This window comes from Octopus sinensis, linkage group LG18 (assembly GCF_006345805.1).
Source record: "Octopus sinensis linkage group LG18, ASM634580v1, whole genome shotgun sequence".
NCBI lineage: Eukaryota > Metazoa > Mollusca > Cephalopoda > Octopoda > Octopodidae > Octopus > Octopus sinensis.
In genome coordinates, this window is record NC_043014.1 from 25,173,009 (window position 1) to 25,193,039 (window position 20,031).

The window sequence follows — 20,031 nt, forward strand, 5'->3', positions numbered from 1 at the left end:
TTCACAACCACCCTCAGACAGTTTTGAAAGCCCATAGAAAATGTGAGCCTTTTGCGTGAAAAACTGTGGATATGTATAAAGGACACACAGATACACAGGCATTTTGCCGTTTATAGATATAGACATTATCATTATTTTATTACTATTATTAATTTTAATACTCTTTGATCCTTTCAGAGTCGATCAAATAATTATCCGTCAATCACTAAATTCGGTAACTTGGATTGTGCTCTCTTGCTCTTGTAAATTGAAATAACTTGTTATATTCAAATAAGATGACTCTGGATTGCTTAACTCTAAGTGGAGGGAATGAGGAGGTAAAGGAAGTTATCTCCCTTGTCATCTATGCTCATAACTTATGGGCATAAGGAGTCAGTTTATTGATATTTTTAATGGCTTTCTGAGGTAACTGGGGAAATGAAAAGATCTTCACAACCTCTCTCAGACAGTTTTGAAAGCCCATAGAAAATGCCAGCCTATTACATGAAAAACTGTAGATTTGTATAAAGGACACACAGCTACACAGACATTTTGCCGTTTATAGATATAGAGATTTCTAGAATAAGAAATATAAGTAGTTAGTGAAGCAGATCGCTCCGTTTTTGTTTGTGTGTGCGTGCGTGTGCTGTAGCCCACAACAAGAAAAGCACTTGACTAACACACCACAATGTGAGTTTTCTCTAAATTTTGCTTAATTGGGGTTGAAATTTTAAAAACTGGACCTGGCACGACCCGATTTATTCTACTCTTAAAAATGCTAGGTAAATTGTAATTGAAGAAATCCTATATTGTAGATTTCTATAAGAGACAAAGAGAGGCAGATAAAATCTGCCTTTTATAATAAGACTAGCAGTATCGCCCGGCGTTGCTCGGGTTGTAAGGGAAATAACTATATAAGCATTTTTAGAGAGTTATAGCCAAAAAATAGCAAAAAAATGCATTAAAAATTGAAAAAAAATTAAGGTAAATTTTTCTTTTAAATCGTTGACACATCGTAGATATTTTTAGAGAGTTACTTCCCTTATATAAAAGCGAAAAAAATGCATTAAAATGGAAAAATATGATGGTAAATTTTTTTTAAATCGTAGACTCATCGTAGACGCGCGCTAATACCCAGAAGGGCTCGATATGAATCACGACTATAAGATACCCGCTTTTGGTTAAACTGCACTGCAAAATGTGGGAGTAGTTACGAATCTAAATCGAAGGGGACAGACACACAACTTCACTCTTATATAAGATGCTTTTTTTTTTCAGTCATAGAGTTAGATTTATGAAGGTCTTCAGTAGAAAATCCTTCGAATTCTGACTCGCTGCTTGATATAATGAAATTCGTATCCATTTTTGTCAGAATTACAAATTTTGAAAACACAATAGGAACAAATTTTGGAAAAAAATCTCCCATAATTCACGGAATTAAAATTACACTTCGATTTTTGTACAAAACTGTATTTGAAGTGTTTACGAAGTATAATACGTGTTTTCACGAATGTACTAAAGAGATTTACTCTGATATTCTCATTTAAATATGAATAGGTAAATTCGGGCGGTTTGGTAACGAAAGGGTTTATATAAGTGTCATCTGTTTATACATAAACACTGTTTCATACTTTCAGTTTAGTCTTCCTCAAATCACTCTGTCGCTAATTTACTCTCTTCCAAGAACATTTTCACTCACTCTTATCTGTTAGCTTCCCATACATTTTACTCATGTATCTATCAGCGTGATAGACAGAAACAAATATTACATCTAGTTTCACTTTATTCGTTGCACACTGTGTGTGTGCGTTTGCGTGTGCTGTAAACCAGACTAAGAAAAGCATTTGACATACACACCAGAATGTGAGTTTTCTGTAAATTTTGCTTAATTGGAGTTTAAATTTTAAAAACTGGACCTGGCATGACCCGATGCATTCTACTCTTAAAAATGCTAGGTAAATTGTAATTGAAGAAATCCTATATTGTAGATTTCTATACTTACAAAGGGAGGCAGATAAAATCTGCCTTTTATAATAAGATATATATATATATATCTTATTATAAAAGGCAGATTTTATCTGCCTCCCTTTGTATCTCACATTGTGGTGTATAAGTCAAATGCTTTTCTTAGTGTGGCCTACACCACACACACACGCACACACACAGTGTGCCACGAATAAAGTGAAAGTAATTCACTTTTTGTAGTGAGTGACTCTTTCACTCTGCCACTTCCTCTTTACACACATAGACACACAAATATATAAATAAAATTGTAAGCTAACGTGCGTGTGTGTGTGTGTGTGTGTGTGCGTGTGTGTGTGTGAGGGTGCGTGTGTGTGTGTGTGTGCGTGTGCATGAGTGTGTGACAGGAAAGTTTTTTAGGACGAATATAAGACCTATATCCAAGTAGCAGAAAGATCGCCCAAAAGTGTATATAGATATATAAATGTATTTATATATTCATCTATGCACACATGTATGTATAACGTGTGTGTATATATTTCCATAGAGGTAACCATTCACTCCATACAAAGTTTTTTAGGACGAAAATAAGATCTAAAGTTATCTCTAAGAAACAGAAAGATCGCCCAAAAGTGTATATAGATATTTAAATGTATTTATATATTCATCTATACACACATGTATGTATAATGTGCATGTATATATTTCCATAGAGGTAACCATTCAATCCATACAAAGTTTTTTAGGACGAAAATATTTATATATAAAAGAAAGGTTGTGTGTCTGTCTACTCCGATTTAGATTCCTAACTACTCCCACATTTTGCGATGCAGTTTAACCAAACTGATTCATATCGAGCCCTTCTGGGTATTAGCGCACGTCTACGATGAGTCTATGATTTTACAAATAATTTACCATCATTTTTTTCCATTTTAATGCATATTTTTTTAAATAAAGGGAAGTAACTCTCAAACTTCACACCAATATGCGTGCTCACATGCGACGTAATATCACATCAGCAGCATTTCCTCACACCCTCCTTGCACTTGGCGAAGGCAAAATACCAGAGATGAAAATGGTAATATTGCCATCGATTCCATTTGTACCATTGTTAAGACGCCTTCTGATCTCAGAGATGCAGTGTTCCCAGATCTACAAGCTAATTATCAGAATATGGATTGGATTGGCAAAAAGCTATACTGGCCCCGAGGAATAAAACTGTTCACCATATTAATGATGAAATGCTAAAACTCATTCCTGGGGAAGTCTATGTATATCAGTCTATCTATACAACTCCTGACCCAGAGGACGTCATCAACTATCCAATAGAGGTACTATATTCCTTTGAGCACCCCGGACTACCACCACACTTTCTCAAACTTAAAGTTGGTGCCCCTATAATGCTCATCAGAAATTTGGTTCCCCCAAAACAATGCAATGGCACACGTTTGATCGTTAAGTCCTTATCTCCCACCGTAAGCTTATATCAATATTTGCCTGAATAATCATCATAATTCAGTGCAATCATTAACAGTACTTTCAAGCAATTCAGCCCCGAGCAACGCCGGGCAATTCTGCTAGTATATATATATATATATATACGAGGGGCGTTCAATAAGCAATGCCCCTGACCCACTTCCCATAGCAGTAGAGCAATGAAACTTGGCATAGTTATTAGTCTTTTTCTACATAGGAACCACCCAGAATTACGCATTTCTCCCATTGTTTGATGCAGCTCTAGAGACCGTTTTTGTAGAAGACCCCAGCTTGGTCCGCCAACCATGATGTGACTTCAGAAATCAAGGCTGCATCATCTGGGAAACGCTTTCCTTTCAAAAACAACTTCATGGCTGGGAAGAGGTGAAAATCAGAGGGTGCAAGGTCAGGAGAGTAGGGGGGATGGGGGAGGAGTTCATAGCCGCACGCGTGTGCTCCTGATCTGGCAACACGCGAGTTGTGGACCGGAGCGTTGTCCTGCAGGATGAGGATGCCTTTGCTGATCTTGCCCCGCCTCTTGATTTTGATAGCTTCTCTTATCTGGATCACAGTGATGGACCCAGGTTTCATCCTGTGTAATCAGTCTTTTGAAAAATTTTGACTCATCTTCTTGGCACATCTCCAAATTTATCCTCGAGCACTCGACGCGTTCTTGCTTCTGGAAAGGTGTGATTAACCTGGGAATCCATCTGGCAGACACCTTTTGCATATGCAAATGGTCATGAATGATAGTTTCCATAGACCTGGTACTAATCTTGACCTAATGGGCTATTTGGTGAATAGTTATGCATCGATCTTCCAAAATGGCAGCCTCAAACTTGACGGACACATGCCTCATCAATGGCAGAAGAGGGGGGCGACCAGATCTGGGAGCTCTTTCCACAGAGTTCCGACCATGTTTGAATTCACGATGCCAGCGTTTTACAAGGTCATATGATGGTGCATCATCACCATAAGTTACTTTCATTTCATCAAAAGTCTCCCGTGGTGTGCGACCTCTCAAATACAAAAACCGGATCACTGCTCGATACTCAACAGGCTCCATTTCACACTTGACTCAGTTCAAACACCTGTAAATCAGAAACCACAATTGGTTCAGAGCTGTAATTTGCCACTTAATCAATAGATATATAAATAATTGCACATGCAAAATTTCAGCTAGATCAAACAAGTGCAAGTGAGTCAGGGGCATTACTTATTAAACGTCCCTCGTATAACCTTCGAACAGGGGAGGTCAGCCGCTTCCCCTTGCTGGTCTGGCATCTACAAACTAGTTTTGGGGTATTTGCCCCTTATCAATGTAGAACAGCCGAACCCAGCAGGCATCGCTGCTGACAGTCTGTTCGAAGGATTATTTACCTAAATTCAGTAGAATACATCCACTAGTTTTCAAAAATAGAAATATTAATATTTCTAAATCTCTCTAAAGGAGACTACAGTAGCGGTACTGGATATTAATATCCATCCCATCAACATACACACCACACCCCATCACACAGTACAATCACTCTGTTGATGAACTCTTAGATGACTTTTAAGTCCAGCTGGTGACTGACAGGGTTTAAAACACAAGTGACATATTATTCAAGTTATATACATACATATATACACACATGTGTGTGTGTATATATATATATATATATATATATACACACACACACACACACACACACACACAACACACACATATATGTTACGTAAGATATAAGTTAGACGTATTAAAACCAACTAAGGGATAGATGTATCCAGATGCACTCCTGGTAATTACCTCAGTATGTATGGTCCTTGTTATAAGGTATACGGTAGTAGGTAATTTAAAAGGTAAACCATAGTTTAATGTATATAAAGACGATAAGAAAATGGAGAAATAAATAGCAATGAGAAGTGGATCTTTGGTGTTATAAAGCCATTATTTAATTGATTAAGATGAGAGTAAGTTTCCAGCTATTTCCGTATATCAGGCTGGGGTTAATATATATTTACCTCATTGCAATTGATAGACATCATAAGAACAAAAAAGGCACAGATAAACAAAAAGAGAATAGAGAGAAAAAAAGTGTAAAGGAAAAACAGGATAAAGAAAAGTTCAATAATTCGATAGTCTTACATTTTAGTTAGGTTCAAAGTTCAATAAATCTGTTGTAGGATAGATGAGAAGAGAGTTGAATCTAAGGTCTTATAATTAGTTATTAACATAGCTTTTATGTGTCTGTAAGTTTAGCTAGTTGACCACCAGTGTAATCTGAGGGAGTTATCACTATTGGGATATCCAGTGTAGTTCCATGGACCTATGAGGCACTAATTTATAGGTTGTAAGTTAGTTCTTATATTTTCAATGGAAGCCGTAATATAAGGCTAAAGTTTATATCCAGAATCTGTTTGATATAGAGTGTAAATGGACTGTGTACCGGAATAATGCATAGGTTTGAAGAGTGCATAGAGAAACAAGAAGATCAAAAGGGGAAGTTTATCGTATGTAAAAAGAGTTAGTAGTCTAGCTCTCAACATAAATTAAATTATAGGAAAATAAGCTTTCATGTATGTCAATATCGACTTCAGATGGATCAACAACAAAAGGATCCACAAACCACTGTGACAGCATCATTTGGGGTAGATCAGAAAAGTGAATTTCTATATTATTATGTAACTGCTTCAAATGATCGACATAAACTTTTAAGTCATCATGAAGTAGCTTGGTGGATATGCTTGTTAAGGAAGGAAACTGTGCAAATTCCCATTTTCCAAGATTCAACCAGGATAACTTTAATCTCTTGTTGAAAACAGCATGGAGTTATTTCCTTGAAGTTCTTTGTTACGGACATTTAGCTTTTCAAATCTGTCAGACAAGTAAAAAATATCACTCTTTGCATCAGCAAGTTTCTCTCTAAGTTCTGCTTCACTCAAAAAAGAGATAACAGTGTCCCAAAGTGCAACAAAGCGATGCAAGCAATTACCCTTAGATAGCCATCTGACTTCAGTATGCAACACAAGTTGTTCAAATTCCTTGTTATTTTCACATAATTGCTTAAAGAGGTGATCTTGCAGTGCATTCTTTTTTATCAAGTTGACAGCTTTAATAACATAAGTGCATCATTCAAATGTCCTGCTGTGTGTTTGGCAACCAGATGCTGTTGATGAACAGTGCACACAAAGCACATTAGGAACAGCTTTTTTTAAGTAAGCACTGAATTCCTGATATCTTCTGATCATAGCAGCAGCACCATCTGTTGCACAAGCAACAATGTTCTTCAATGGAATGCTGTTGTTCTCTTCGAAATAGGCCTCAATTTTTTTGAAGATGGATTCCCCTTTCGTGTTGGTTGTTAATTTCAAAGCAAAAAGCAATTCTTGACACATATCATTAACATTAAGAAACCTAACAAATGCCATTGAAAAAGCAGAATTATCAGGTAGAGTTGATTCATCTATTTGAAGTGAGAACTCGTTTACCCTAAATTTATAAAGTAATTGGCTTTCAACACCAGCTGCCATTTCATCAATCTGTCATGATACTGATGAGTTGATCAGAGGAATAACTCTAGTAACCTCTTGTGGACTCTGATCCATGACTGTTGAAAGCACTACAGCCACTGCAGGCATGATCAATGGTGTGAGGCTTACCAGCTTTTGCAATTAAATTTGCTATCTTGTAAGAGGCCAACATTCCTTTGTCTACTTTTGCTGCTTTTTGAGTGAACATTTGATCCAATGTCATCCTTCCTTGAAACTCATCACGTAACTTTTGAAGAAATCCAGTGGTTTGTCTTGCTTATCTCTATGTGCAGTTTCCAGATGTTTTTTTAGTTTGCAGGAATGCATATTTCCATTTGAGAACAAAGTCTTGCATAGCAGACACACAGGCATGGTAGAATTTTGTGGAGTTTTTAATGAATCCTTTAGCAAGATATTCAACAGAATATTGTCTACACTTTCCATGCTTACCTGAAATAAACAAATATTTTCAAAAAAGTTGAATAAACAAGAGATTAGTTTCAAGCGTTTTCGTCAGGGGTGAGTACAGAGTAAGGTAAATCGATATATCTTTTTTAGCCAAGAATAAAATTAGATATAAAACCAAAAGGCTTTAATAATCAGGAAAAACATATTGAAATTTATGCTTATAAAAAGATAAAAATAACAAGACAAAAATTTATCATTCCCTTTTCAGTTGACAATCTAGAAAGAAAATTAGTTTGATGAAAAGAAACTAAATTATAAAAGTGATACCTAATACAAGTGAGCTGGTAAATTCACGGAGAAAATCAGGCTAATTAATTGTTGAATCAAACTTGAATTGTCAAAAAGAGTTAGCAAAAGTATATTGAAAATGTATTTTCTTTTTTAAAGAAAAATGATTTTATAATATATTTTGTTATATTCTATTAAACATAGTTCAACATTAAATTTTACTTTAATTAAATTAAGTATATAATACTATTCAGTGACCTATTATTAAATTGTTTAATTATTTAATAGTTGTATAAAAGTGCATATAAGAATGATTTTATCTAGTTTTGTAATGAATTATCTGTTTTGGGGGTACCCTCAGTCTCTCACCTCCCTCTTGATTGCCCATCTTAGTTTGAATGCTTCTCAAAGCCCTTATTAATTAGAGTTTTTAAAAAAAATAAAAACAGGACAATGGAGACATATAAGGAAACCAAATGAAAACAAACATGGTGGGTTATTAGACAGGACGAGGGTAAAATAGTGAATGCTGGAGAAATATTTTCTTTGATCAGAGAAAAGATAGAAGAGAGAGATAGGATACATCAAGTCTTTAGGACAGCCCCAAAAGAAATGAAAGATGATCACGTGAGGAAAAGAAAGATGGACAATGGTCACATGTGAGCAATGAGAGAGTAAAGGAGAAAGGGAGGGAGAGAGAAAGGGACAGATAAAAACAGTGAAGGGGAGACAAAAAGGGAATTAGAAAAAGGATGAGAGAGAAAACGATAGAGACGCATCAAAAAGATTAAGATAAACTTAGAAATGGATGTGTGACGTTCAATCAAATAATAATATAAATAAATCAAATAATAATATAAATAAGATATATATATATTTGGGATTTAAGAAGGGTCAAAGTTGGGAGCAAAAACAGGACAGTGGATTTCATACAAGGAAACCAAATGAAAACAAACATGGAGGGTCGTTAGACCAGAACAAGGGTAAAATAGTGAACACTGGAGAAATATTTTCTTTGACAAGAGAAAAGATGGAAGAGAGAGATAGGATATGTCCAGTCTTTAGGGCAACCCTGAAAGAAAAGAAAGATAATCATGTGAGAAAAAGAAAGATGAATGATGGTCACATGTGAGCAATGAGAGTAAAGGAGAAAGAGGGGAGAGAGACAGATAGAAAATGGTGAAGGGTAGAAAAAAGGGAATTAGAGAAAGGATGAGAGAGAAAACAGTATAGAGTAGAATCGCATCAAAAAGATTAAGATAAACTTACTTCATTCAATTCCCTTGTATGTCTCCACTGTCCTGTTTTTGTTCCAACTTTGACCCTCCATAAATCCCAAATTTTATTTTGATACTTATGGGAGCAACTGTCTTCGAAGACTCATATTGTCGTTCCATGCTTGAAATGAGGAGTAGATAGACAGCCAACAACAGTTGAAGGGTCATTCTTTATGTTACTTGCCCTGTTTTCCATTTGTTTCTCTTGCTGTTCACGTATTGAACTCATTTGTTTTCGTATTTCATGTTGTTTACTGTTGGTGGCATCCTGTACTCATATATGTTTGTATATATATATACATATATTATTTATATTATCATTTCCAAGTCAGTTTATCTTAATCTTTTTTGATGCGACTCTACCCTATACTGTTTTCTCCCCTATTGTTTTCTTTCTCATCCTTTCTCTAATTCCCTTTTTTCTCTCCTTCACCATTTTCTATCTGTCTCTGTCTCTCTCTCCCTCTCTTTCTCCTTTACTCTCTCTTGTTGCTCACATGTGACCATTGTCCATCTTTCTTTTCCTCACCGGATCATCTTTCATTTCTTTTGGGACTGTCCTAAAGACTTGATGTATCATATCCCTCTCTTCTATCTTTTCTCTGGTCAAAGAAAATATTTCTCCAGTGTTCGCTATTTTACCCTCGTTCTGGTCTAACGACCCTCCATGTTTGTTTTTATTTGGTTTCCTTGTATGTCTCCATTGTCCTGTTTTTGTTCCTAACTTTGACCCTGTATAAACCCCAAATTTTATTTTGGTACTTATGGGAGCAACTGTCTTTGAAGACTCATATTGTCGTTCAATGCTCAAAATGAGTAGATAGACAGCTGACAACTGATGAAGGATCGTTCTTCATGTTACTTGTCCTGTTTTCCTTTTGTTTCTCTCATTGTTTGTGTATTGAACTCATTTGTTTTTGCATTTCATGTTGCTTGCTGTTGGTTATGTCATGTACCCATATATGCATATATATATATATATATATATATATATATATATATATTGTCAGTAAATCATGAATCTGAAAGAGAAGCACTCTCTAAGTAATAGAGTAATTAGATAAAGATAGCCATGGCTGGTCTATGGGGTTACCCTGGGTTTCACATCCATAAAACACTTAGCTTTATGACATTTCTTCAGATCCTAATGGCCAGTGGTCTATAACAGCTCTACAAAGTGGAAGGAGAAATGACCTCTTAGCTATTTGTTGACCACTCGGATGAAAGGTTAAGTGCAAGGGATTGTCTCCCTTAGACCACTACCTGTAGTCTATTTGGTTGGACTTCAGTAGGAATCTCCTGAAGTGTAACCAGGGTCTGAAGGCTTCCAACCTGAAAGATGTTCCCTGGGTTGAGCAAGTTTCTTGATATTCTCTCCTGTTCAGCTATGCAATTGATGTAGAAGCTTTGTTCTAGGATCTCACATAGATTACACGTGGAGTTCCTTTGTCATTTAGGTGCAACATGTAACTGGCCAAGGATGTGGTGCATTGCCTTTCTGGGATTCTGAATGAGGAATTATGGTTGGAGAGGTGCTGCTTGTAAGTGTTTCACATGTGGTGCCTGAAAGAGGAAGGAACTCTGCACATAATCTCATAGAAGATCCTAGAAGACCCAGGCCCATACATCAGCGGGAGCAAACATTGTAAGCTGTGCATAGCTGAATGGGCAAGAATATGCACATGTGATTGCATGCATACATTCGTTCTTGGTAAACTGGTATATTTTGCAAATACTCACTGTACCACTAATTTTTTGTATTTGAAAAATACAAATCACTTTGTTCTTTGAGAAACCTAGTATTTCTAGTCTTTTATGCATAACTGTTGTTACATAGTTCATCACACTCTTTAGCCTAGATATAAGAGCTCTAAATTTCTCATTAGTTCATCAAAGATGTTTTCTTTTCCCCAATTTTTGACAAATCCTTCACATTTGCTGGGCAGTTCACCTCAACAGCTGTGCATGATTTTTTCCTCTCTTGCAGAAAATATCAGGTTTGTTGGTGTTTACAGTGGGTCACTGACTTTATGGAAATGTTTTAAAGCAGTTCCTTATTTTTGAAAGGATGGGTACACTCTGATTCTGGTGTGCCTTTGATGTGGCCATCGGGACAATCTTTCCTGTGGATAGCATTGTAAATGGTTTTAGCAATAATGTCACCTCTCATGGGAAGGTAGTTACTTGAGAACATTTTTTGAACAGCTGTTGATGATGTGGATATCTTCCTCGTTCGCATCATACAGTCAACATTTCTATCATTAGTATGGCTATTTAAAGGCATCCTTATCTCTCTTATTTTTAATGTATTTATTTAGTGACTATTTTCTGTTCTTAGACAGCAAAAGCATTTCCATGTAGGTGAAATGTCATGTATGTAGCACAGGTCCAAGAGAAGCCACTCTCAATGTTGTTGGTATTCTCTGTGATATGTACCCATACATAACTTTCTGCTGATATCATGAGTGTTTCTCCTCCAAGTTTCTGTTCAAATAGGTTAATCCAGCTTCCCTTGGCTCATATGGAACAGCTGTACACTCAGAATAGCTATTCAGAAGTTTGTCACCTAATCTCATGATGTTCTTATTTTCACTGTTGAGTACACATGTGATATTCTCATTTCTCCCTTTACTGTTGAGTGAAACAACACTGAAGTTAAAGGTTGACTATATGTGTCTGTATAGATACTGTCAGTGTCATTGTTGATGTGGAAATTATCAGTGGTGGTCAGAGTCTTTCTTGATTTGATGTTCAAGTTTCAAATCTCTTCAAGTGTCCTGCCTAGTACCAACATTTTGAATGCAAACTCATTGAATGCAAACAGCTCCGATTTCAAAGTCTACAGAACTATAATTTTATCACTGTCACTTTATTCACAGCCCCAACATATATATGCATTACTCATGTCAATTCCGAGGTACATATAGCATTCATTATTGGAGAGGGGAGATAGACAAGCCATTGATATCCATATTACTTGCCTGAGCAACCAATCTTTCCTCAACTAACTGCCAAGTATGAACTTACTTTCACTAAATTCTATTCATATGTCTCATGAAAATGTGACCAGGTGAAATGGTCTCTTACTAGAATCTCGCTGGAATACAGGTAAAGTCATCAACCAAAAAAGGTGTTGGTGACATGAATTTATCTCTCCTCTGCAGATCTTGTCATGTAGAATTTGCATTTTTTCAACAAAGCTGATAAGGTGTTCATTGTCAGAACAAAAAAGATTGCAGACAAGCTATTACTCTGAAATATCCCTCTTGGTAACTTAATTCACTAGCTGTATGGACCATGTTGTTGTCAGCTTCTTAATAGCATCATCTATAGCAGATGGAATCTTGGCAAAGTGTAGTGACTCTCTACATAAGTGAGAGACTGAGTCAAACACTTTATAATTTAGCCATACAATCTGTAAACTTCTCAAAGACCTTATTAATTAGAGCATTGTTGCTTCTTTCCCTTAAACTGTTGTTCGGCATAATCCAAAATTGTATTCTTTTCTCCTGTTTGCTCTTCATTCACCAAGCTGTGTGTTTTGCAGTGATTATGGAAGAAATATTCAAGCAACATGTTTTCAGCTTATATAAAGCATTTAAGCACTCATCAGACATGTAATTTTTGACCTCATATTTCTCATGCTTTTAGGCACAAGTGTAGTCTGTATAACTACCAAATAGTCAGTGAAACCAAATTCAGCTCTTATTGTTATTTTTAATGTATTGGTTAGGTTTTGCCTGTAGAAGCGTTCTGTAGCAATAAACAACTATAAGATCTTTTCCAGATAGTTTTCTGTTTAATAGTTTTGTAACAACCATCAGAAGAGTTTCACTATTGATGTTATATGTTTACAGAGAGAATTTTCACAGTACTCGTTCTGTGGTTCATTTTGCCGTATTACATTGCAGCCATGTTGTTTGTTTATATTCCAGATTCCTTTTCATACAATTGATACATATCTTGATTCAATTAAAAATTCCACTGGAAATTCTTTTGACATTTCTGAGACCAGCAACAGCTCACCCTAATTCTCAATACATGCTAAATTTCAGTTTGATTTAATTGCTTGATAACTACTATGATTTTAAAAAGGCACTACTGCTTTGCTTTTATCTAAAGTTTTTTTTAATATTATCATTTATTACTATTATTTTTACCAGGCTTGTATAATGACAAAAGTTTTAGGTGAAAGTATTCATTATATGGAAGAATGAAGTCTTCTTACGCTGACATGACTGAATATAAGGCATTGTCTGTCTGCATGCATGTATGTGTGGGTGTATATATGTATATCTATATGTGTGTGTACGTGTGTGTATGTATATGTATATATATATATATATTATATATATATATATATATATATATATATATATATACATACACACATATACACGTGTGTAAGTATATGTATGTGTGTGTGTGTATATATATATACATACACACACATATACACATGTGTGTAAGTATATGTATGTGTGTGTGTGTGTGTGTGTATGTGTATATATATATATATATATATTATATATATATTATATATATATATACAAATTAGTAAATAAATGGCACAACTAAGTACCGATATTTACTGGAAATAGCGAACGTAAAAATACGACGCTAATGTGTAGCTTCACCGCGTATGTATTAGCAAAAATGCGTGTGTGCAACAAAATAGAGAAAAAAAACCGTCTTACCTCCAGGGAGAACATCTGAAAGATGAAACACCCGGAAAAAGGATAATGTGGTACCTGCAGGTTTCAGGTTTTGCAAGATATGTCTCTCACCCATATTTTGCTTTACCTTCTTCAGCCAAACATATACCAAGACGAAATCTACGATGTTACCACATTAATACTAACACACTCGACTGAAATACGGAACGCTAACAGTACGAGAAACGGTGAAGAAGTTTCAAAATATCAGTAATGCAATACAAAGTATTGCCTTCCAGTGTATTTTTCCCTCACGGGCTACTTTTTACTGGAAGGCAATACTTTGTATTGCATTACTGATATTATATATATATATATATATAATATATAATATATATATATATATATATATATATATATATATATATATATATATATACATATATATATATATATATATACATATATACACACATACACTCATACATGTGTGTGTGATTATATATTGATATATTGTGCAGGTAATGTGACTGGACATGATCAATAGTCTTGTTGGGATGGGGATGTAGGCTATAAGAAGGGGAGAAAGAGAGAGGAGGACATGATGTAAGAAAAAAGGGATGGAAAATATGATAAAGGGAAGAATGGAAGAAGAAAATAGTAAGAAGAATTATTTGAAAGACAGTCTAGGAAAAAGTATCAGATGAGAATGAAGATGATGAGAAGTGAAGGTAAAAAATTGGAAAAAACCCTGAAACAAATAATAAATGATGACATACTGTACAAAATGCAATGCAAAGAAAAAGACCAAAAGCAAACTAAAAACATAACAAAAACATGTAGAAAGAAGGGAAATAACAGAAAAGATATAAAAGATATAAAAAATGTTAAGGAAAGGGTGAAAGATGAGTGGTAAAGAAGAAAGGAAATACACACACACACACACACACACACATACACAGTGAAAGTTGAAGAAAGTAAGAAAAGTTGACACTAAATTAAATGGAATTTAACTGTCATGTCTGACTATTTAGAAAGAGATAAAACTCACCGGGGGGGGGGGGTTGTAGTTACATACAACAAGCAAATTAGTTTGTTATTCTTGCTTTGACAGCAGTAATAAGATGATAACCACCAAACAGTGAAGGCAGACAACAGAGACAGACCAGATGCAGATGACAGGCAGTGATTGATATACCAGGAAAATGAATTCCAAAGTCAAGAAATCGGTGGAAATAGCTAATGGGGGAGAGGAAGAAAGGTAAGCTAAGCAAGAATATTTTACCATCATATCATTCTTTACATTTGTGTTTGAATCTCGCCAAAGTTAACTTTGCCTTCCTTCATTTTCGGTAAAGTAAAGTGCCAGTCAAGTACTGGAGTCATAATGAACTATATTCTCACAAGTTTTTGGTTTATGTTTATCATAGAAACAATTATTACTTTGCAGTTAAATCTCTGCCAAGGTCTTCTGAGGTGGAGTAGGGTTGAGAAATTACTGTGAAAATTCAGGCTCTGGACAGATACCTTCACCATCTAAAGGTATGGCTTAGTGCCTAGCTCAAGTATTAATCAATGTTGTCATTGTTGTTGTTCAGTCCCACAGTTTCACAATTTGGAGGAGCCTTAAAATAATGAAAAGCATGTTTTCAATTTTTGTGAAATCTTCTTTTAACAAGAGTTCTCCAAGCATTATATAGCGTATGGTCCCACCAAGTCTAAATCAGGCACTATTTAGCCCTGCAAGTCAGCTCTGATCCAGAAGATTCTGCATATTGTGTCCACATTATTTTTTTCCCCCAAAACATACTAAATTCAGGACGACATTATTCAGAAAATCCTTCCCAACAGAAATTTAACAGCGATTATCAATCCCTTACCCAGCAAAGATGAGTTAACTTGTCTTCATCCAATTTGTCTTTTTCAGAGTGCGACGAGTAAACTTGTCCAAAACACATAATTTCAAAAACAGTGACAGACAAGTTTATACGTCAATTCTTGGCGTTTTCCTTTTTTTTTTATACAAATTATGCCCAGATGTCGAGCTCAGAAGATGACATCAGATGAGAGTGCAAGCTCGTCTGATAATGGCTCAAACCAGCCAGGAAGGAGTCACAATATATGTGTAAACTCTGTTATGTACCTTTATGTGTAGTACCATGCTTTGAAAAATAACATGCCAAATAACTATTCATAAAATGCCAGAGAAAGTAAGATGTATGGGAAGATGGGGTAAAATAAAAGATAAAATAAGTACATTATTTTATATGCATTTACTTCTGGTTATGAAAATTGAAAATAAAAATATATAAAAAGATTTATGAGAAGACATGCTAAAAAAAAGAGTAAAATAAATGTGTAATTCCCCTTTGCTTTTGAAAAAAAAAGCAATAAATAAAAAACTATTTAAAAAATTATGGGAAGACGAGTTATCTCGTTTTTGTTGTAAATGGTATCTTCAAAATAAAATTTTAAGTAAAGTATTGGAAATAGATAAAAACAAAAGTTATTTCCATAGCGGCATTAAAAATACTAATAAAAAAAAAGTAATAAAAACATTCATCTGAAAATGAAACAGTTTCTTCAAAAAAGTCACTGGAGAAGGGGTTAAACACATCAAAAGTTTTGGGCAAGTGTCTTCTTCTATAGCCTCAGGCCAACCAATGCCTTGTGAGTAGATTTGGTAGACAGAAACTGAAAGAAGTCCATCGTGTATATATATATATACATGTATATATTTATGTGTATCATAACCAGACATTTATTTTACTCTTTTTTTTAGCATGTCTTCTCATAAATCTTTTTATATATTTTTATTTTCAATTTTCATAACCAGAAGTAAATGCATATAAAATACTGTACTTATTTTATCTTTTATTTGGTGTTGGTGTTTGTCCCCCCACCATCACTTGACAACCAATGTTGGTGTGTTTACATCTCCATAACTTAGCATATTGATAGAAATGGCAAAACAACAAAAGAATGAAGGAGACCTCGATATTATATAAATAGAAGAATTTATCTGTAAACATAATATGTGACAATTATTCGGTAGCCATGATAAAACTCCAAGTTTTGGATGTCGGGGTGGAAACTCATGCCAGCATCTCTTCAGTTAGTGGACCATTGACAAAATGCTATGAAAATGACCATTAAACAAAGGGAAATTACTGTGTGATTGACTGTTATTAAGACAAAAGAGCTATTAGAATGACCGCTAAGTAAGGGGAGATAGTAAAGGTAAGGGGGTAAAAATGTTCATAGTAATCGTTTAATGTGCATGTCCATACATACACATGTGCGCCTGGTGCTTTCGATGCGAGCAGGGGGTCATATGTTGGATCAGCATATGCGATCTTATTGGACTATTCCTACTCAATACGTTGGGAAAGACTTTTCCCAACATATACTTTGCCATTTACAAAGATGATGCCCTAGCTTTAACCGCAAATACCAAAGGGCCAGCACAGGATCAGTTTATTAAGGAAATTATCCATTTGATGAAAACTTTCAGTCTTAGCATAACTACAGACACCAACCTGATGGTTGTTAATTTCCTAGTTGTATCCTTAGATCTAAATAAGAATATTTATAAACCTTATAGGAAGCCCAACAATAGACTTAGTTATATTAATGTGGGCTCCTGCCATTTCTAACGTCTCTTCCAATAGGGACATTTTTAATAACGTTGCCCCTGTATATAATAAGGCTCTAGAAGATAGTGGATTTAGCAAGGAGATTGCCTATACACCTGCCACCAGTCCAATAATAAAGAAAAGGAAACATAGGAATAGGAAAACTATCTGGTTCACTCACCCGAGGCGACCTTCATTATAGGCAAGTATTTCTTAGCACTGATAGATAGACATTTTCCAGTCCATCATACTTACAGAAAGCTCTTTAATACACATAACTTAAAAATCAGTTTCAGCTCATTTACTAATTTTACAAATATAATCACACTCAACACACAAAAACCACAATATGAAATCAGTTGTTCATGCAGGGATAAAAATTTGTGCCTGCTAAATGGAGCATGCATGTCCGAGACCATCATTTATGAAACCACAGTGGACTCTATATCCACTAACGACACGGTTTCGATGAAGAAATACACGGGCCTTACAGAGGGTAATTTCAAGGCCAGGTTCAATAATCACACCTTGAGCTTCAGGCACTGGGAAAAAAGGAAAATGACCAAATTATCCAGTCATATATGGTACTTAAAAGATAAAGGTGTCAATTACAATATCCATTGGAAGATCTTAACCAAGTGTAAGCCCTACACCAACGGCAGTGGAAAATGCGGTCTTTGTGATATGTAAAGATGGCTCATCTGGAAAAGCAGCTTAGACCCCACCACATGTCTAAATTCAAGAACTGAACTTTTCGGATCATGTCTAAATATTTGTTACATTTTTGGTCCTCCTGAGATCACAGATAGGACTTGCTTTCTATATTGTGTCCACATACAAGCTTTTTATCTCTCTGTACTTTTTACTTATATTTCTTATATATTTTATATATATATTTTTTTACATATTTATTGAGATTGTTTCATAGTTTTATTGCTCATATATTTTTTACACATAATTTTTCTGTATTCTACCTTTACACATTTTTCTGTATTATGCCTTTAGCCCTGTTTTTTCTTGTTCATGTGCGTATATAGATATGTGTATGAACTTTTTTGTGTGCGTGTGCGTATATAGACGTGTGCAGGTATGTGCATGTATTTGGTGTGTGTGTGTGTACATGCGAGTACGTGCATATATAGACATGTTTTACTCTTATTGCTTATTTTTTACAGATTTTTCTGTATTTTGCCTTTAGCCCTGTTTTTTCTTGTGCATGTGCGTTTATAGACGTGTGTATGAACCATTTTTGTGTGCGCATGTGTGTGTGTGTGTGCGAGAGCAGGTTTGCAGTTATGTATATATATTTTTTGGCGAATGTGTGGGTGAGCATGTGTGTGTTTCAAGAGGGTGGATGAGTATATACATATAGGCACATGTACGTGAGTGTCCTGGCACGCATGTGTATGTATGGACATGCATACTTACGCGATTACTATGAGCATTTTTACTCCCTCCCCTTACTAATATTCTAATAGCTCTTTTGTCTTAATAACGGTCAATCACAAAGTAATTTCCCTTCGTTTAACGGTCGTTTTCATAGCATTTCTTTCGATGACCTGATAACTGAAGAGATGGCGGGTGTGGGTTTCCGCTCCAACATCCGAAAAATTGGAGTTTTTTCATGGCTATCGAATAATTGTCATATATTATATTTACAGATATATATATATACATATATATATATATATATGCAACTGTGTACATTCGTGGAAATTAGCTGCCCAGCAGATGTTAACATAAAGCTGAAGATCAGTGAAAATGACAATGCCTACACTAAACTATTTGAGAAATCTGTGGTTGCTCTATCCAGGTTACAAGTTCAGTTTTATATCTGTCTCTTCACATTGCGTCAATTAATGAAAGAGAAAGGGGTGAATACACCCACTAAAACACTAACAATAGCATGTCACACACACATACTACATTAACTTCCATTTATTTTTTGTAAACAACGGAAGCTATGTTGAATGAGAACCATCTCCTGTCCCTTAAAATTTGAGGACACTTTATATCTGAGTCTAAGGACCTTTCATGCCAAGTTTGAACATGATTGGTTAACTGGTTTTTGTGTGCATTGGTAACACACAGGCAAACAAACAAGCAATTTTACATATATATATATATATATATATATATATATATATATTTAGAAAATATATTTTAAAAATAGTAATTTTCTAATTTATAAATCAGTAACTAGTTGTCACTTTGAAAACTATATATTTTGAACGGGAATTTGGCAGTGCCACCTCTAGATGAGCAATTATTCTGTGCTGATGAAGAGAAATAACCCAGAAATTGCGATACACAGATATTGTTTTGAGCTGAGTGGAGATGCTAGATTCCCTTGTTTGAAAATATAAGGACACAGATTGTGTCGTATAGCCAGCTGGAGACGATGTCTCCTGGGGCTAAATTACAGCAACATTAGTTCTAAAGCAGGCCTGCGATGTTATGTTAGCAAACAATCTTTACTATTTATATGTGTGTGTGTGTGGAGGTGCAATGGCCCAGTGGTTAGGGCAGCGGAGTCGCAGTCATAAGATCGCGGTTTCAATTCCCAGACCGGGCGTTGTGAGTGTTTATTGAGCGAAAACACCTAAAAGCTCCACGAGGCTCCAGCAGGGGGTGGTGACTCCTGCTGTACTCTTTCACCACTCTTTCTCTCTTTCTTCTGTTGGCCTGCTCGCTTAGCCAGCGGAGTGGCGTCATTCGAAGGCTAAAACAATGCGAACATCTGATGCAACATCTGATGGTCTGGTCAGTCACATGATCACGTGATATATATATATATATATAATATATATATATATATATATTATATATATATATATA

General features: G+C 35.3%; 1 protein-coding gene across 1 annotated transcript in view; it reads left to right on the forward strand.

The window, feature by feature from the left end:
- LOC118766927 overlaps positions 1 to 20,031 on the forward strand; it is a 239,173-nt gene that overhangs the window by 13,877 nt on the left and 205,265 nt on the right. The window contains exon 2 of the mRNA XM_036510796.1: positions 14,673 to 14,819. Coding sequence (XP_036366689.1) covers positions 14,764 to 14,819 — 56 coding nt within the window. The 5' untranslated portion in view covers positions 14,673 to 14,763. The remainder of the gene's footprint in view (positions 1 to 14,672; positions 14,820 to 20,031) is intronic.